Source organism: Scyliorhinus canicula, chromosome 13 (genome assembly GCF_902713615.1).
Source record: "Scyliorhinus canicula chromosome 13, sScyCan1.1, whole genome shotgun sequence".
Taxonomy (NCBI): Eukaryota; Metazoa; Chordata; class Chondrichthyes; order Carcharhiniformes; family Scyliorhinidae; genus Scyliorhinus; species Scyliorhinus canicula.
The window spans coordinates 84,068,571-84,089,793 of NC_052158.1; the positions used below are offsets into that span (position 1 = coordinate 84,068,571).

At 46.8% G+C, this 21,223-nt stretch overlaps 1 protein-coding gene across 1 annotated transcript in view; it reads right to left on the reverse strand.

Annotated features, from left to right (window-relative positions):
• Positions 1-21,223, reverse strand: part of clstn2a (calsyntenin 2a) — a 757,260-nt gene that overhangs the window by 23,702 nt on the left and 712,335 nt on the right. Inside the window, exons 11-13 of the mRNA XM_038815467.1 lie at positions 7,282-7,448; positions 6,727-6,875; positions 1,852-2,060 (exon numbers count right to left, since the gene is read on the reverse strand). Coding sequence (XP_038671395.1) covers positions 1,852-2,060; positions 6,727-6,875; positions 7,282-7,448 — 525 coding nt within the window. The remainder of the gene's footprint in view (positions 1-1,851; positions 2,061-6,726; positions 6,876-7,281; positions 7,449-21,223) is intronic.

The following is a 21,223-nucleotide window of genomic DNA, read 5'->3' on the forward strand; positions in this document are numbered from 1 at the left end:
CAAGTGAGCGGGCCATTAAAAACACTCATTGGTGTTATCCATCAACGTCCTATGCCAATGCAACAAGCTCAATACTAACTCATTTTTCTGAGTTGGTAAATCAACAATGCCTGGGGAAATCTGCAGTTTCCATTCAGTACACTCTTTTGATGTTATAAGGTCCCAAATGCTACTTTAACATTGGGCTTGAGCAAGGGAAGCAGCTGTAGTTTTCCCTCCATGTCCACTGAGCAGGAAGAAGAGGCTGGGAAGGCTCTTTTAATTTTCCTTCATCTTCCTTGTGAAGCCTAGAGGAGCAGTCATTCTTTGCCACGCCCCACAAGGAAAGCTTTGGTCCCTCGAGTCAGGACTGCCACCTGCCCCCACCAATCGACTTGCATCACTTTCGGAGAACATTCCTCTAGTGCCAAGCTGTGGCCTCCTGCTTCATTCTCCCCCCCACCAGCCCCACCCATTAGCCAGCTTCCACTTCCTAGTATCAGACAGAAAACTGGCCAAAAGCATGCAGATCATGCCAAGGAGTTAAAATCACACAGTCTCACGCTGCTGAGGTAAAGATGGTCTATCACCCATCCAATTCCTGCCAGAGTTAAAATCAGGGCTAGAATATGAGCAAAAAGATAAAATCTCCAAACTCTTTGCATAAGTGATGCAAAATATGTTAATTTATGTAACTTGGGAGTTTATCAGGATATCAGGAACTTCGGCAGAACATAGGGTTCAACTATGCAGCACAATTACAAATCAAAGCATTATAGCATTGGGTTACTTCAAGTGATCATTCCAACTATGGTTCCTAGCAAGTATTTTAATTGTGTTGAATATTTAAAATTAAGACCAGAATTTTACTCTCCCCCAATTCAGCAGTTTTAGGGGAGGAGGGTCGAGTGTGGGGACGTGCAACATTGCTTGGATGGGATTGCCTCCGGGATCACTCCAACCCCGACCTGGACACAATTTTACATTTGGGGGGGGGGGGGGGCCCTTCCGGGATTTACCTCACTCGCCGCATCTCATTAGATCTTATTGGATCTTGCAAGCCAACGTAATCTGAATCCCATCTATTGTGGATAGGATCAGTATTTGGCAAATCTGCATATCAGAATGAGCAGCTAGTCTCACTCTAATATGCAGTTCGCTGATCTATCCGGATCTAACCCCTTCCCCTCGGAGACTGCAGGCGAGCGCCATTCAGTAGTGGCCTCCACAAACGGGGACCAGGTGAAGCGGCACTAGTGGGGTTCTCCCAGGGTATCAGATTGTCCTCCAATCAGGGTAGCACCCTGGTATTATTGGTGCCACTTTGGCACCTTGGCACTGTCAGCCTGGCACTGTGGCGGTGCCAGGCTGGCACTGTACCCGCATCAGGGATCAGGCCCGCGGCTGCCCTGCCCATGTAAGGTGGGGTGCTGGGGGACCCCGAGAACACCCTTATATGTGAGGTTGGGGCTTTGGGGGCTCTGGAAGTCACGTCGGGGGTGTCGAGAGATCAGAGCACCATTTAAAAATGGCGTCCCGATCTCCTCTTAGTTCTGGCTAGTGGAACTCCTCAGTGCAGGAAAAGGGACGAAGTGCGGAATCGACGGGGCATTTCCTGGATTGCAACAGAGTCCCGTTTTGATAGCATTGCCTTTCTCGCTGCTGCGAGCACCAGGAAACATCTGGCGAAACGTGCTCGACTCAGACTTTGATACACTTCAGTTAGAACAGGTCCCAGATCTAATATTTCAAGATTTTTCACTGGGCACCATTTCTCTGTCTGCTTTTTAATCTCCTCTTAATTTAACCTTGTTGGGCACTCTTCTTTTTTTTAAACCATAATTCTGGTTTTAAATTATGAAAGTAACCAACCTTTGCCATCTTTGTGTTGGCCTTTTCTGATTGTGCTGATGATCCTGAGGCCTGGAAAGAGTATCACACCTCTGTTGTTTTCAAATTCAGATGCTGGTCTGGAGAAATGATCCAACCCACTAATTGTAATCTTTGGTTCAACAGGCTGAAGCACCACAATATATGCATCGATGTCTGGAACACTGATACAAGTGTCCTCACCGAAACACCTTTAGAAAAATAAAATAGTACAGAGTATAACATCCACTAGCTACGTATAAAACCTGTTTTCAATCAGGCAGTTGGTCACTTTTAACACACGGTTGCATGAACTTGCAATTGGTACCTTGAGATCGAATTCTTACCAATTTTCTAAGTTATTATGCTGCAGTTTTCCATATTTGAACCGATCTTCCAGTTCTGCTGAACTTGGATTCTATTCACAGGTTTCTGAAATTTTCCATCTCCAGGGTGATCAAAATGGGAAACGTAACTAAGTTCAATTGTTTTAATAGATCTTGTCATCTCAAAGGCACTCATATCCCTTCACATTAAAGAGGAAATGCTGAGCTAATAGTTGGTGGATTGGCTGCTAAAAGTTAAAAAGTTGTCTTACTGGGAAGAAGATGCAGGATCTTCACACGTGAAAAAAAAGGTGTACTGAGAGTAGATGGACTGTTAGTCTCCATGTTCCAAGGGGGTGTCGGGAATATCAGTTTTTGTAAATGATTATACCTTCACCAACTCTATCTTATAATTAAATGGACAGAGTTGGGGTCCAGAGGATAGTTAATTAACATTTCTATCTGAATACGAGGCCCATGTGATTCATACTGCCATGGAGATTGGCTGTTTATGAGGGGAAAAGGCCACAGGAAGCCATTATTGGTTTGGGTTGCAGGTATTCATAAAAATATCACTTCATATCACAGATAGGTTCTGTGTGTAAGAACCAGAGAGAGAGAGAGAAGAGAGAGAGAGCAGAGAGCTAGAGGCAGCACATCTCTATTGTTCACCACACAGAATATAGGTAGGAAATTGCACTTTGAATAAGAGACCAAGTTCATGAGGGATTAAATGAAACAGGAAGGTTTGCTTGTCTTTGGCTAGAGGGAGAGATCTCCAATTCATCCCTCACCGTGAAAGTCAATGCGGGAAGTAGAATTGATCCAGCTGGAAAAGGAAAATGCAGTTGAGAACAGATTTAGGCTGGTTTCGGGAGAATGAAGTGTCTAGTTAAGGGCAGAGTATAATGAAACCATGACAGCGGGACTCTTGGTTAATGCAAAAATTAAAGGAATATTTTCTGCAGTTTAGAGTACAGGTTGCCCACTGAAATAGTGTTTTGGTAATATTGCTTTTAGTTTGTCACAGTAAAAGTCTTAAAATTTGAAATATTGCCATGGGATCCTTTCAGTCATTCGTTGGAAATTCTAATTTCTTCTATGTCTCTATCGGGGTCACAATGATTAGCAAACAAAAATAAACCAAATGAAGCTGGGGGTATATATCACAAATTGGAAAAAAAATGATTTGTGGAGACTAAACTCATTGGGTTTTTGTAGAAAATAAACTGCAAGCCCCATTGGGCACTTTGTTTATACTCTTTAGTCTCAAAATCCCAAAATGTGGCTATGTCATTATAGAACATAGAACACAGAAAGATACAGCGCAGTACAGGCCCTTCGGCCCACGATGTTGCACCGACATGGGAAGTCAAAAACTAAAGGCCATCTAACCTACACTATGCCCTTATCATCCATATGCTTATCCAATAAACTTTTAAATGCCCTCAATGTTGGCGAGTTCACTACTGTTGCAGGTAGGGCATTCCACGGCCTCACCACTCTTTGCGTAAAAAACCTACCTCTGACGTCTGTCCTATATCTATTACCCCTCAATTTAAGGTTATGTCCCCTCGTGCTAGCCACCTCCATCCGCGGGAGAAGGCTCTCACTGTCCACCCTATCTAACCCTCTGATCATTTTGTATGCCTCTATTAAGTCACCTCTTAACCTTCTTCTCTCTAACGAAAACAACCTCAAGTCCATCAGCCTTTCCTCATAAGATTTTCCCTCCATACCAGGCAACATCCTGGTAAATCTCCTCTGCACCCGTTCTAAAGCTTCCACGTCCTTCCTATAATGAGGCGACCAGAACTGTACGCAATACTCCAAATGCGGCCGTACCAGAGTTATGGTGCATAATAAATGCGGAAAAGCTGATGTTTCGCACTTAGCCCTCAAGGGGTTAGATGAACAGGACAGCAGAAACTGTAAGCAAGAATGAAGTCTCAAACAGGACCTCTGAAGCAGTGTACTTGTGTCACCCGAGGCTAGAATTGAACCGGGGTCCCTGGCGCTGTGAGGCAGCAGTGCTAGCCACTATGCCACCGTGCCTCCCCTCATTCAAACTCATTGCTGCTGCAACAACTCTATTCATTTGAATTCAGCGGAGTTCACTTCTATATTAGACTAACTTCTAATCCCTTGTTAGGGAGACAGCAGTTTTATTGAGATTGTGTAACTCATGGTGGACACTGACATATAGAACATAGAACATAGAACAGTACAGCACAGAACAGGCCCTTCGGCCCTCAATGTTGTGCCGAGCCATGATCACCCTACTCAAACCCACGTATCCACCCTATACCCGTAACCCAACAACCCCCCCTTAACCTTACTTTTTTTAGGACTCTACGGGCAATTTAGCATGGCCAATCCACCTAACCCGCACATCTTTGGACTGTGGGAGGAAACCGGAGCACCCGGAGGAAACCCACGCACACACGGGGAGCATGTGCAGACTCCACACAGACAGTGACCCAGCCGGGAATCGAACCTGGGACCCTGGAGCTGTGAAGCATTTATGCTAACCACCATGCTACCCTGCTGCCCCGATATGAGTGGGTTGCTCAGAAATACGTGCCTAGGTCACAATTACCATTAATTGGTTTTGGGTGAAGGAAATTTTGTGGCAGGCCCAAGAGTTCCAGCACATGCACAGAGTGTAAGAAGTAGCCAGGCTCCCAATGCTCTTTTCTAGTTTGAGTATTTTTTTCAGTTAAAATGGTTCAGACCTTCGGGCGGCAGGTTGGGCCAATGTTCAGCACTACTGCCTCCCGGTGCTGAGGACCCAGGTTTGATCCCGGCCCCGGGTCACTGTCTGTGTGGAATTTGCACATTCTCCCCGTGTCTGTGTGGGTTTTACCCCCACAACCCTAAGTTGTGCAAGTTAGGGGGCTTGGCCGCGCTAAATTGCCCCTTTAATGGGGGGGGGGGGGAGAAAATTGGGTACTCTAAAAAAAATTTCTAAAGGGTCGGGCCATCCAGGTCAGGGGGAGTGTGCCAGAGTGGCATAAAAATGATGATAATGGGGCAAAAGTTTGACATCATAACGAGGGGAATACCAGGATAGGAAGAGGACCTAAAAAGTGAAACGATGGTATGAACCACTGAGAGGAACTCGCTGGGGAGAGGAGCAAAGAAAGAGGCTGCAAGCAGCAAAAGTGTTGCTGTCGGCGGGCTCCAGGTAGTGAGGGCTTGAGAGAAGCTCTGGACAGTTGAAATGGCAATTCCGTGCTCAGGGCTGTTGGGGCAAATGTAAATCTTTGGTACAGTAGTGTTCTGATTGGCATGGCAGAACAGCTGAAGCTGTGTGGGTGAGTACAGCCTTCAGGAAGCCTGCGGATCAGTGTCTCAGGAGACGAGAGTAAACCATCAGCGGTTATTGAGACAGGCTGAGTCAGAGCCCCTTCTGGGAGGCATCCAGAGGTTAGGTCTTCAAAAACGACAACTGAAAATCCCTTGTTTGGGAGACAACAGTTTTCATGAGATTGTTTAACTCATGGTGGACACTTACATCTGGTTGGGCTGCTCAGAAACCCACGGTTCCTGGCGGCATGGTGGCACAGTGGTTAGCACAGTTGCTTCACAGCTCCAGGGTCCCAGGTTCGATTCCCACTTGGATCACTGTCTGTGCAGTGGCTGCATGTTCACCCTGTGTCTGCGTGGGTTTCCTCCGGGTGCTGCGGTTTCCTCCCACAGTCAAAAGACGGGAAGGTTAGGTGGGTAGACCATGCTAAATTGCCCTTAGTGTCCAAAAAAGGTGAGGTGGGGTTCCAGGATTACGGGGATGGGTTGGTGGTGTGGGTGTATGATGCTCTTTCCGATGGCTGGTGCAGACTCGATGGGCCAAATGGCCTCCTTCTGCACTGTAAGTTCTATGATTCTATGAAATCCGTGAGGTCACAAAGAAAATTTATTATGTGCAGTGTGGTGTATTCGACCAGTTTGCCTGTTAATTCATATGCACCTCATGTTAATTCTGAATGTTAAGAGTATTAGAACTAGATATTGTAAATCATTTTACTTTTCTGACTCAAAGCATATTTTGTTAAAAGTCTTGTGGCTTTATTCTCTTAGTATGTACCTGAGATTTTAAGTTTTGTTTACTTTAAATGAAAGGTTGTTGGCTCCTAACCGGACCGTAACAATATTAAGTCTCATCTGACTAATCAGAGCAATCGAAGAAATGCATGTGAGAAAGACGAGACATATCTGGTCCAAATAATATGGGGATGCCATTGTTAAATCCTTGGGACTCACATTGTTAAGCACATATAAGACTGTGTGAATCAACTTCCATGAAAGTAAAGTACTGAGACACTGAAGAAAGAGATTTATGCTGTTGAACCCCAGGTATTGATAGTTTACACACATTTGAAAAAAAATCATACTCATCATTGAGTAAACTACATAATTTTCACAATCTATTTTCAACAAAGGTATAAACAAAAAATGTTTTACATTTCTGTGGGGAAAGAAAGAATTACTCTCTTTGGGTTTACCCTGACTAAAATTAACCAATGCTTCAATTCATACATGGATAACCTACTGGACTTTGGTGGAGATTGTGTAGTGTCGAATACCAGGCGTTGGAAACTGCCGTGAGTTAATGTATGCTGCCAACTGCATGGCCCGGTTTACAATGTCGATGTCATCTCCTTCAATAACCAAGACAGACTGGGCAGGATTGAAGTGAAACTACAACAACAAAAAAAGAACATCATGAAGTTGGATACTCAGCTTGATCAAAACTGCTAAAGACCGCCATGAAATTGGACTTACAATGGATTTCACCCATAAATTCCGTGTTGTAATGAATTCCGTGAATTAATCTATTTAGCACGGAAAAATAAACTGATCATGGTGCTCAAACCACAGATGCGAGCATATTTTGAAGTTTGGCATTTTAGACAAGAATACATTTTAAATGCAAATTAATTTAAAAATAAATTACTTGTCAATTAAATTAATGTAATGTTAATCTTTTAGTGATATTTGCATTCATTTGTATCAAATTCATTGTACACGGTAGCCTTAGTGATCAGTGACGTAGTTAATGGAAAATTGTCTATCAGCAGAGATATGAGCCACTGTAATCCCTCACCTTGATTTCTTTGCCAAGACTCTCCAAGGAATTAATATCTAAGCCCTCCTTGCATGTCTGCAAGCAGGAGATAACTTTCCGGCTCTCAATCTTGACTGGACGTATAGATAAACCAGCAAGACTACCATGGAAAAACTGGGAAAATCGAGGTTTTACAATTTCACCACCTGAAAGATAAATTTTAGAAAAATCAATGTCTATAAAATGCAAGTGTAGCAGGAGCTCCATCTTGCTTAATAGTGTCATGTGAGAGTATCTTTAAGAAATGGGTGTTTGTAAATGGGTGTGTACATAAATATCTGTAGTGAGAGTACCTTTAAGAAATGGGTGTTTATTACTGCAGTGATGTCAGAGAGTGTGTGGAGCTGGGCAGTCTGTGAGCTTTTTACTTTTGTTTCAGGCTGTTTGCTGCAGGGTGTGTTTTAGTTTTGTTTTCAGAGCTGGATAGCTGCAGTCACAGCCAGACGGTGGATGAATCTCTCTCTGTAATCTAAAGACTGTAAATCAATCCTGGTGATTTAAAATTAATAACAGTAATGACTTTAACCTGATGTGCTTCTGGTAAAGGGTGGTTTAAGTCTTATGGATGTTAAAAGGAAAGCTTAAAGGATTACTTAGTGTTGTATTCTTTGGGTGTTGTATTTGAATTAATGGTTACTAAGATGTTCACTGTATGTTTTAAAAAGGTTAACTTGAGTTCATAGAATAAACATTGTTTTGTTTTAGAACATAGAACATAGAAAAATGCAGCACAGAACAGGCCCTTCGGCCCACGATGTTGTGCCGAACATTTGCCCTACATTAAGAACAAATTAATCTATACCCCATCATTCTGCCGTAATCCATGTACCTATCCAATAGCCGCTTGAAGAAAAATACTTTTCCATTTCTGCTGTACCACACCTGGAGAATGGGCCGTGTGCTCCCCATACCACAATCTAGTAAAGGTTGTGGGTCAGGTGAACTCAATGATACACTTTGGGGTTCTCTAAACCCTAGTCCATAACAATAGCAACTGTCCTACCGGCCTTGTTATACATAAACAAGCAGCACAATATTGGTGTTAGAAGGTGATAATTTATGCCATACCTAAAAATCGTGGACTTAAACTTCTGTGTGCAACAGAAGAGTGCTTCATGCCAATTAGTAACAATCTTATATTTTACATGAAAAACACTTGTTTTCAATGCATTTTCTCAAGCCCTTACTTCAACAACTTGAATTGTTGATACACAGAGCAGTTCCCATGAAAAGGCGGCACGGTGACACAGTAGTTAGCACTGCTGCCTCACAGCACCAGGGACCAGGGTTTGACTTCGACCTTGGGTGACTGGATGAAGTTTGCATGTTCTCCCCATGTCTGCATGGGTTTCCTCCAGGTGCATCCCACAGTCCAAAGATGTGTAAGTTAGGTGGATTGACCAGGCTAAAATTGCCCCTTAGTATCCAAAGGCTATATGGGGTTACAGAAATAGGGTGGGTACATGCACCTAGGTAGGGGTGTCTTTTGGAGAGTCAGTACAGACTCGATGGGCTTGAAGGCCACCTTCTGCATTGTAGGGTTCTGTGAGATAGTTTGACCATTGCCAATGGTTTCTGTGGAATTATGATTCTGTTTTCAATTATTGAACAGATAACAGATGGTTATTTCTGAATAGAAAGCCTGTACCTAAAAGTGTATTTGCCAGGGCAGCACGGTGGCGCAGTGGTTAGCACTGCGTCTTACGGCGCCGAGGTCCCAGGTTTGATCCCAGCTCTGAGTCACTGTTCGTGTGGAGTTTGCACATTTTCCCGATGCTTGCGTGGGTTTCGCCCCCACAACCCAAAAGATGTGCAGGGTAAGTGGATTGGCCATGCCAAATTGCCCCTCAATTGGAAAAAATTAATTGGGTACCCTAAATTTAATATAAAAAACAGTGTGTTTGCTTTCATGAAGAGTGCAATTTTAAGTGAAACAACTTTAAGTGAATCCGCTTTTCCCATTAGAACTAGTATGTAAAGGCTGCAATTATGTTCTGTTGGACATTTCCACTCCGAAAAATATTAAAACATTGTACTCTGTAAATTGAAATACCGTACATTCCTAAATTCTTATAAGCACAAATGAAATAACTTTTAAAATACAATTAATTTAAAAATGAAGCAGAAATACACCATCCCTTTCCATTTGCCTCCCACTTGCCACCTTTCAATTGGTCAACTCTCTCCCACTTCCAGCTTCCCTGTCCCATTCGCTGCTTTCCCCTGTCCAAATCTCCCATTTGCCTCTTCATTTCCTGAACCTTCACTGTGAATGAGGGGTCAGGAAAGGGGGACTGGGAGGGAGGTGTCTTGTTACGCTCTAAGCGTAGCATAAGCGGCTTCCTTGTGGTGCACTTGACAAAGGAAGGTTCAGACGTGGAGATAACTTCAACACGTTTATTAAACTATTTACACTTCTATTACTCGGGTTCGACATTACTGTTAATCCTTCTGTAGCTATCCAGACTGACTAACCAGTCTGCTACAATCCATGTGGTGGGAGTGATATTGAATCAACCCTGTGTCTCTACTCACTGACTGTCTCCACTGGAAAGAGGCGGATCATCTGTGTGGTGTCCTTTATATATGGGTTGGTGTAATGCCCTCCTTTGGTCGTGTCACCTCTGTGTGTATCGTGAATGCCTATTGGCCGTGTCCTATCTAACTGTTCCATTGGTTGAATATCTGTGTGTTATGTCTCTGGTGCTCTCTCTAGTGTCTAGCTAGTCGACATGTATTTACATTAACCCCTTGTGTATTTACAGTGATGCACATCATCACAGGACGGAGGGGGTGAGAGGGGCTGAGTGGAAGTGTGGGGGAAGGAAGTGGGGAGTGGGATAGTCAGCGAAAGATACTCTGAGCGGGAGAGAGAGAGAGACTCGGGGAGTGGGAGGGGCCACCCCAAAATGTCACTAAACAGGTCATTTATGCTGTCAGCTACAGTGCACAGCGACGCTGAAGTGAATGTCCCGATGCTAAGTTCGAATACTGGACCTATTGGATTTGCAACGCCATAACAAAATGATGTTGAATAAGGCCACTGTAAAATGAGGACTGGCTGTATTAGCAAATAACGCAATGTCTGAAACTGAATTACAAAAAGTGCAGAAGTAAAGTTTTGGAAACATACTCTGCCTGCTTTATTTCAACAAATAAGCTCTACTAATTTGAATCTGCCCCTGCTTGGCACATGGGGCAGAAGAATATTCTAAATACAGACAATGGAGTGTAACTGAGCGCTGCAAAAGCTGCACCTTATTCCTTGGTTCAAGCCACACACCAGAGACTAGAGCACATAATCGAGGCTGACACTTCAAAGTAGTGCCAACTACACTGTTGCTGGCATTCAGATGAGAAAGAAAAACCCTATCCACCATCTCAAGTGTGTTAAAGATAACATCACATCACTCAAAGAAGAGTAGGGGTGCATGAGTTGGACTGCCCAAACACTGTTGTTTTCTGTTTCCTCCCCCCAGGAGAAGGCTGCGGGAGAAGACAGGAGGGGGACTGCCGCACCTGCGGCCCCTCACTGTAACCGAGCAGAGGGCCCCGGATGTGGTCAGCGGCCAGAGGAACGGGAGGTCGCCGAGGTGGAGCTCAGGTTAGTTGTGGTTCCCCATGACGTGTGTCCCAACCCCTTCCCCAACCACCCCCCTCACCCTCACCCCCCCACACCATCCTCACCACATTACCACCCTCCCCCCACACATCACACTCACCCCCCCTCTCCCTCTCCCCCCCCCTCCCCCCAACCCAAATCTCCGACCCCCAGCTAATCATGCATCTTGTCTTGTGTCTCACAGGGCCTGCTGGGGATGGGGGTGGTCCATCAGGCATCATCCGCCCCCAGCCAGTGCCACAGCTGGAGCCTCCCTGCGAGTCGGCCACCAACGCTGGAAACAGCTCGGACACCAGCACTCCCTCCCTCCCTCCCTCTGAGACTCAAGAGATCCCGGAGATAGGGGCGGAGGATGACAGTGATTTTCCGTCACACCCATCTCCAACACCCCCCACCATCCTGAGACACTCGCCTTGGTTGGGCGTGTTAGTGAAAAGGATCCTGGGACACTATCTGGTGCTCACCACACAGCTGATCCGGTGCAGCAGGTGGAGGTACGAACACCCAAGGGGAGGACGGATGGTCGGAGAGTGGACTGACCCCAGGGACTAGCTGTCGTCCAGATGGGTCTTGAGCTTCAACAACAAACAGTCCCATCTATAGTGGCAATGTAGTCGCAGAGCCAGGGACTGCATGAGGGGTTGTTGGTGAGCATCCAGCACCTGCAGTTGGAGGAGTGCAGCAGCAGGAGGTGATGCTGACAATGCGTGCCACCCAGGCCAACACCACATGGGTGGTGTTCATGGTGGATGCATGTCCAAGGCTTGGGGCATTGTGCGCAGGTGCTGGCTGAGGCCCAGGGCAGGGCTGCCGCCTCAGAGGTGACTGTGGTGATATGCATCACTGTTGATACACAAGGGGTTAATGTAGGTACACATACACTAGATAGACACTAGAGGGAGCAGCAGAGAAATGACACACAGACACTCAACCAATAGGTCAGTAAGATAGGACACGACATATGGGCATTCACGATACACACAGAGGTGACACTACCACAGGGGGGCATTACACCAACCCATATATAAAGCACACAGCACACATGATCTTCCTCTTTCTACTGGAGGCACTTAGTGAGTACAGACACAGGGTTGATTCAATATCACACCCACCACGTGGATTGTAGCAGACTGGTTTGTCAATCTGAGTAGCTATAGAAGGATTAACAGTAGTGGCGAACCCCAGTAGGTGAATTGTAAATAGTTGAATAAACGTGTTGAGGTTATCTCCACGTCTGAACCTTCCTTTGTCAGAGTGCACATCAAGGAAGCCGCTTATGCTACGCCAAGAGCATAACAAGACATGGTACCAGTGAGTAACTGTCTCAATCCATGTAGCTACAACTCAGCAAACAGTGACAACTAGCAACAACACCCAGGCAACATGATCGAGATCCTGGTTCCGCAGCGGTTCAAGTGCCACAGCAATCTCCGTGAAAACTGGTGGGCATTCCAGCAAAGGTTTGAGATCTTCCTGGTAGCAGCCGACCTACAAGACGTGGCCGATGCTGAAAAGACAGAGCTTCAGCTCACCATCGCCGGTGCCAGAGCAGAAGAAATCTTTAAAACATTCAAGTTCTCCAAAGGGCAGAACAGGAGTGACATCCAGGCAGTCCTGGACAAATTCGGTAAATACTGCGAGGAAACCACAATCAAACCAACAGAAAACGATAAGAGAGGTGCCAGTACTTACCACGAGGCCGAGATCCCGGAGCAAAGAACGACAATTCTGATCAGTGGACATCTTTGTAAAGGTACTGCACAGAACGGGAAGGTCCGTTTGCGCATGCGCGGCAATTGCGAAAAAGGCCCCCAGTACAGGAACAGCGATATGTGCATGCGCAATCGCTTCCTACGACTGATGTCACATGCTTTGTGTCAGAGGCCCCGGACCACACCCACTTAAAGGGGAAATGTCCAAAAACACAAAAAAAATTCTTAAAGCCGTAAAACAAGATTCTTTCACCTGGAACGACAGCACAATGCCTCAAATTCGACCAGTCGCTGAAAGTAACCGCCGCAGAACTCTGTAACAAGCAGTTAGCACTGCCCAAAGAGATGATGCAGTCCTTGAAGACTATGACTCAGACCTTGAATTCTTCTTTGGGCATTGCGATCCCAGTGCCAGCTCCGACACATAACGTCATGATATTGTCTTGGAAGACAACGACTCAGACGAAGCTTTCACCTTGGGAGGCTACCCCAGTACCAAATTCGAACCACATCTAGACGTGTTGTACATTCAAGACCCCGATGACGAGTTCTTCGGATTTGAGGATCTTCAGCCCAGCACATATGACATCCCGACACGTGAGTCCAGATTTATGCTGCGGCCTGACACCGAGAGACAGAGAGCGGTACAAGCCCACAGAGAGCGGCCTGTTGCCACACAGACAGTGGTCCGCGCACCGCTAAGGGTTCCCGATTCCACACAGAGAGTGGTCACGCACCACAAAGGGTCCCACCCTCCACACAGGAAGAAGCGCAAGGCTCCACACCATAATCCTTGCATGAACAAGAAGTGACTCGAGTCATACAAGCTTCCACAGCGAGCTTGTGGACAGCCTCCACGATAGAAGCAACGCAAGACTCCAAAGCGCAGTCCTTGCATGAACAAGACCATGAGGGTCTAACAACCTCCTCTGAGCAACCAGCAGCAGACGATGCAAGTCTGCCACGCTCAAGTGAACAGCAAGATGACTATGACAGTCTACCACGTTCCAGTAAACAACGAAGCGACTATGAGGGTCCACCCACATTGTTTGAGCCACCAGAAGAAGACTCTGACAGTCTACCCAGCTCAAGTGAACAACAAGAAGCTACTGAGGCTCTATCCACTGTATGTGAGACAAGTGACGACAGCATCCCACTTCCCATACAAGATGTGCAATGTGACAGACCTCAGCTAGTGTGTAAAGAGGCACTTGACGATCACAGTGAGACTACTGGTGACTCCGGTGACACCACGTTACTTCAAACCTCATTTGCTCGAGCCTCTCCACAAGCAAATGCATTCCTGAATGTTTTGACTCCAGACATGGAGCATCAAGAAATCTCAGCTGACTCCAGTGAACCTGCTATGACTCCAGATGGGAGCATCGACAACCCAACACTGACTCAGGTGCAACAGACCAGACTCCAGATGGAGAGCAACCAAACGCCAAAGCTGATTCAAGTAAGCCGGATTTGACTCCAGACGGGGAGCGCCGTGAACTCAGTGACGGCACGCTCAATGAAACAGCAGATGCCACAAAGCACGCTGACACGAGTAACTGTGTGAAGGACTCGTACTATCCACAGAGTGTGGTCCTTGAGTGCAGCAAACACAGCAACAAAATCATCCAAAATCATAACCTATGAAAAACATATCAAAGACAACGACACGACGCGTACCAAAGGCAACATCGTCGACAGCAAGCATGACAAAGACTACACCAATGGAACTACGACTGGTACGACATGGTACAACTCTGCTAATGAGGGACCATGTTACTGCTCAGCTCAGTACAATGACATACCACGGCAGGACGATGCATCTTCTCAATTCACGTGTGCTGCACTACCGACACGCAACATGGCTTTCAGGACAGATGCCATCCAACATCGCTATCACAAGCATCAGAAGAAAAAAAGACTCCAAATCAGATAACAAAGTGATTTGACCACTTCTCGGTTCCTGATGCACAGGGACACTGATGGCGTTCACAAGGGCATGCCACCATCAAAATCACCAACTCACCAACCCAACAAGAAAGACATTCAACCATGATAATTGATGGGTTTTGGATTCACACATATGATTTGGACTTATTGTTTAGTGATCACTGTTCTCAGAACTTGTGCAGAGCATCGCTTATTTACCTGTTTTTTTTTGTTCAATTTTCTTTAAGTGTACAGAAAATATGTAACACGAAAAAAGGGGGATGTGGTGATATGCATCACTGTAGATACACAAGGGGTTAATGTAAGAACACATAGACTGGCTAGACACTAGAGGGAGCATCAGAGACATGACACACAGACACTCAACCAATAGGTCAGTAAGATAGACAAATGGGCATTCACGATACACACAGAGGTGACACGACCACAGGGGGGCGTTACACCAACCCATATATAAGGACAGAGCACACATGATCTTCCTCTTTCCAGTGGAGACACTCAGTGAGTACAGACACAGGGTTGATTCAACATCACACCCACCACGTGGATTAGAGCAGACTGGTTTGTCAGTCTGAGTAGCTACAGAAGGATTAACAGTATTGGCGAACCTGAGTAGGAGAATTGTAAATAGTTCAATAAATATGTTGAAGTTATCTCCACGTCTGAACCTTCCTTTGTCAGAGTGATCATCAAGGAAGCAGCTTATGCTACGCCAAGAGCATAACAACCCTCATCCATTACTCAATTCAACAAGACAGTGACCATGTCCCAGAGCCACCTAGAAATTGCAGTGGTGCTCCTGAGAGTGGCCCAGTCACAGCAAGCCATGGCTGGCAACATCGGTGGCATTGCCCAGGTGCTGGCCGACATGACGCAGACACGCAGAAAGGTGGCTCAGTCCCAGAGGGAGATGGCACAATCACTGTCTGATGTGACACAAACCCAGAAGATGGTGGCACAATGGGGGATGTGGCACAGTCCCAGGTGGAGATGGTCCACTCCTTGTTCTCCGTGGCCGCGAGCGTGCAGACCCTGGTTGAGACCAGAGCGGGCTTTCAGAACTGGAAGCGGCAGGTTGCGGTGGAGCATCAGTGGATAGCTCCACCGTATATTCAGGAGGCCGCAGCACTGCCTGATCACAACCGCAGTGAGTAACTCCTAATGCCCAGGAGCCAACCACCGAGTCGGGGGGCGTCCTGAATATGTCAGGAGTCCAGGAATTGTCGAGTGTTCCAGGATGAAGGCGATATGCAAACTGCCCGGGTATCGGATACAGACTAAATCATGAGCTGCTGATGGTCATATCAGCTGCACGTTCATTGAGTGGATAGGTCTGTGGAAAGCAGCCAGGCACCTGCACATGCTATTAGGGCGACATGAACCCCATTGATCACCCCCTAGATCTGGACATCCTGGTGATGGTGGTTAACCCCACTGCCTGGGCATCCTGGTAGGCCTAGTCCACATTGAAGTGGATTTATTGGGCCACCAGGGCATATAGGGCCTCTGTGACAGCATGGGTGCACCTGTGTGCCTGGAGGCCTGGAAGGACCAAGTTGCGTAAATGTTCAGGGGGACCATCACCTTGACGGCCACTGGAAGCGGCTGTCTTCCCCCATTCCTCCGGGGTACCAGCTGTCCCTCTGGGGCTTGCTCCGCTGCTGCATGCTCTGTTGCTGCAGCTTCCTCCTCCTCCTCAAGCAGCCCTCGCTTGTACAACCTCAGGGCAACCCCAGGGCTGCAGCGACGAGCAGGAAGGACACACTGCTATTTATACTCCAATGTCCAATGCCCGCAGGGGGCGAAACATGTTGGCATGGGGCATAGCCCCATGCCCCACCAGACCCACAGGGCTACATGGCGGTCCCAGTTGGCACTGCAGATTCTGCTCCCGCATGTTCCCCAATCCTACCCCCGCACCTCTGCTCCTGATGCCAGGGGTATCATCGGCTGGCACTGTCCTCGCCAGGCGTATGCACTGCAGCCCCCATAGGGGCCACTGTGAGTGTTGCTCTGGGTGGGCTGCTGGTTGGTGATGGCCGGGTGAGGGATTGGTGGTGGGGGGTTGGGGTGCGGGAGAGGGTGCTCCCAGACGCATGGCGTCACTGTGCAGAGCCAAGGGCTAAGGTGGGAGCTTAGTGGGTGCGCAGCAAGGTGGCCGCGGCAATGGCCTGGGCACCGTCCCAGTCCCATGGGGGTTCACCCCGGCCACTTGTCCTGCTCCCCCGTCACCCCCCCCCCCCCCCCCCCCCCCCCCCCCCCCCCCCCCCCCCGGAAAGCCTGGACAGTGTCCGGCTCAACAGCCCACAGTCGCTCGTTTCACAATTTTTAAAAGCACAAGTGAACCGCATCGTTGGGGGCCCATCGGAGGAGGAGAACTGTGGAGGCTCTGAAGAATACCGGGCCGGGCCCGCTAATGATATGCAAACAGTGTTTACAGTACGTGTGTTCTGGCGTGCATTGTCGCCGCTGTCGAGGTGGCGGAGAATCACGATTTGGCATCAAATCGGCGTCTGCCGTGGTTTTGGCGTCAGAACCTTTCTTCTCCGCCCAATCATGTTCCACGATTGCGACACCGCCAAATGGCGAATCCAGCCAACTATATTAATGCAAGCACTGAGCTGACACATAGAATCAGACAGGAGGCTTGATTTTCTTCGTACTCCTTCATGACCATTCAGCATTATTCTATGACTGAATTTTTGTTGAATTAATACATTCTCAGCTGTATTTATCACCAAAAGCTATTTTTTAATAAAATAAATATGTATAAAAGGATAACTTTGATTTTCAAAGACTCAAATTGAAGTTCTGCATTTTTAAATAACTATCCTGGCTTTCTGCACTGCAACAAATGAAAGAAACGGAATGCCATTTGGGTCATAGAAAAAAAATCAGGCTCAAGGCAAAGTTTAGGAAAAGGAAAAGGCCATTTAATTTAATAAATCTGCCACTCTGGCAGTTGTTTGTTTAACTTTTTGCCAAAATCAGAAATATAAAGCTGAAAATACTTGCACGCAAATCACACTTTACTACAAATTACTGCACATGTAACTGCTCCGAAATGCACTGACTGTTACCTAAGCAAATGCCCACAGTAAATAAATGAATGATCTTTATTTTTAGTTGGCAAGGAATGAAAGTTTGCTGGGACAGTTTCTACTCTTGCTTCCAAATAGCGTCATGGGATCTTTAACTTCCACCAGACCCACAAATCAGCCAGAAGTGGCCTTGGTTTAATATCTATCTGACACAATCGTCTAGTATAATTCAAACACTCTTCAGGTATTCTTCTCATGCCAAATGGCTGCTACTATAAACAAGCCCTAGTGTCCGATGAATTGTAACATCTCAGATAGTGTACAATGCCTGGGGCAATATATAACAACCAATACCTTCTGCTGCTGATAAACCCACTGGAGGTAGTTCAAAAGACCTCGTACACTGCTGTCCTGACTTAGAAGATGGACATCTGAGAGATCTGAGTTAATTCTCAATCTTATGGACTAGACGGTGATCAAGTGGAGCCTGCTTGTTGTGGAACTCACCTCATTAGCATCCCATTGATTACAATAGAACCAAAATGGGACCTGTTTTATGAAGGGTGGACAATGTGGTCTGCCTGTTTTTTACCCAGGCGATAATGCAGAAAATCTGCCATCATCCCAAGCTTTATACCACAAAATTTAACCAGAGCAAGAGCAAGCCTTGCAGATTTCAGCAAATGACACGAGAAGTAATTTAAAACGGTCTCAAAAATAATATAATGTCTTAAAATGTTGCTGATTCTTGTAACTTGGAAAACACACTTCTGGAAACAGTTATATATGATCTTGGTTTTTCACAAGGTCTTGTGCCTTGACAAGGTTTGAACTGAGGTTAGCAAATAGGCAGTTCTGAAGTAATAAATCCACATGATATTTCTTTGAGCTAGAAATTCTTCCTGCAGCTGGGTTTCAACACACCAGTACACATTGGAAGGTGGGCTTCAGTAATTTACATCCTTAACATGACTTGCACAGAAACTGACTGTCAAACCTATCCAGGATCACAGGGCTTGAGGCAATATAAGATTTCAACTTAACTTATACAAACATATAGGTGGTTTGAATTGTAATAGCTGCTTTCTATTTTTATGACAGGATGTGATCACATCTGATTGGCCCCTGCTATACATTGCACCGTAGCACTTTTCATAAATGGTTAGGTTAGAGGACTCAGAAAGCTGGGACAATAGTTGCATTCAACCATCCACATTGAGATATCGTTTGATAGCACGATTAATTTAACCATTGCTTTCAAATTAGGTCTAATATTAGTATATTCAATCTTTTGGCCCATATATATCTTCCAAATTTCACAAAGGGTCTTGCAGCTTTCTGGTCTGGCAGCTAACGAATCTAATTTGCATAAACAAAAACCGAGCTAGCATATTTCCTTCCACGAGCTCATAACATCAATATATTGTCTAAGGGTCTAATTTCAGAAGTTATGAATGTAAATGTTGGAGAGTTGAACACTGCCAATGTCACTTGGACTGCTGTACTTTGTCCTCTGCCTATATACCTTCCACAAATATTTAATTTTGACAAATTTAAGTATTTTAAATATGAAGAATTTAAATTTAAGCATTTCAGAATTTCACCTCCAGGAAAGATATGAAGTATGTCCAGACTGTGTCATGCCATTCAACGTCTAATAGAACATAGAAAAGACAGTGCAGAAAGAGGCCATTCGGCTTCTTTGTGCACCGACCCACTTGAGCCCTCACTTCCACGCTATCCCCGTGACCCAATAACCTCTCCTGACCTTTTTGTTTGGTCACTGAGGGCAATTCATCATGGCCAAGCCAGCTATCCTGCATGTCTTTGGACTGTAGGAGGAAACGGGAGCACCCGGAGGAAACCCACTCAGACACAGGGAGAATGTGCAGACTCCACACAGACAGTGACCCAGAGGGGCATCGAACCGACCCTAGCACTGTGAAGCCACAGTGCTATCCACTTGTGCTACCGTGCTGTCCATGATGGACTGGCTGAATGAGAATCCCAAGCCTTCAGGCAGGCCTTAAAAAGCAGACAGGTGTGACTCTGGAAACCAGAATGCCTCGACTTCTTTCAGAATACCCCCATCATTCTCCGACAAGAAGGCCACCAGAACAATTATTTATGGGCCGGCGTCTTAGGACCAGACAACATCTGGTGTTTCCGCATTTGCCAGGTAGGGTAGAGGGCAGTCAGAAGAAAAAACATGATTCAGGCAAAGCAACAAGTCTTTTGCAATAGATGAGCCAGTGTATGTCAGAAGTTTTAAGGGCAGCATGATGGCACAGTGGTTAGCACTGCTGCCTCACGGCTCCGAGGTCCCAGTTTCGATCCCGGCTCTGGGTCACTGTCCGTGTGGAGTTTGCACATTCTCCCCGTGTTTGCGTGGGTTTCGCCCCCCCCCCCCCACCCAAAGATCTGCAGGGTAGGCGGATTGACCATGCTAAATTGCCTCTTAATTTAAAAAAAAAGAAGTTTTGGAAGCAGACAAAGCTTGGTTCTAAACCAAGACAGGACTGCTATCTGATGAAGTGAATGTACAAGATAGAATTGTCAGGAAACATGTGGACCACTTACGTGGATGAGAATTGTCCCAGCAATTAGTACCACAGCCTGAAACCATATTGCCAGCAGGAATCCTTTTTGGTTGTCGGAGTAGTGAAGTACTGAGTCAATCTGTGACAGGAGAGCCTGCTGTCACCACAAAGGTGGATGAGGCCGAGTTGCCAGTACCTGAGGAGATACCAGGCGGTATCCCTCATTCCTTGCAACTAAAAATAAAGATTATTCAATTATTTACTGTGTGCGATTCTCTGATCCGTTTTACGACAGGGTCAACAGACCCCCAGGAGCAGCGACCCTGTGCCCTACAAGGGCCAACGTAGCACTGGAGCGACACATGCAGCTCTAGCTGCCGATACCATGTCAAACGGGCGCTGCGGGTCTGCGCATGCGAGCTGCAGCCGGTGCGAATTCGCGCAGGCACGCTGGTTGGCTTCTCTGCGCCTGCCCCGACGCAACGTGGCGTAGAGCTATAGGGGCCCTGCGCAGAGTAAAAAGGCCCACACCAGGAGAAGCCGGCCCACCGATTGGTAGCCCCCGATCCCGGGCCTAGCCATGGTGGAGGCCCCCACCAGGGTCGGAAGCCCCCTCCCCCCAACCAGATCCCCCCCTCGCAAGGTGGACGCCAAGATCCTGCCGGGTAGGACCACATGTGAACGGCGCCGGCGGGACTTGGCCTATCTCGGCAGCCACTCGGCCCATCCCGTGTGCAGAATTGCCAGAAGGGCCACGATAAGCGGCCCCCGACAGGCGCTGTGCCGACGACAATGGCGGCCATTCTCCGGTCACCGGAGTCGGAGTGGCTTCGCGTGAATCGTGCCCCCCCCCCAAGCCGGCAATTCACCGACTCGGCTCGGGGGATTAGAAAATCCCACCAACCAGGTGCAGCAATTTCTGCAGAAAGTCTCCCAGCAGAAGCACCCAAGTTGGTGGAGTTACACCGCTCTGTCAGGAAGAAGAAACCGCCAGAGAGACTAAATCCATTATTGAATGACGGAGCAGACTCGATGGGCCGAGTTGCCTAATTGTGC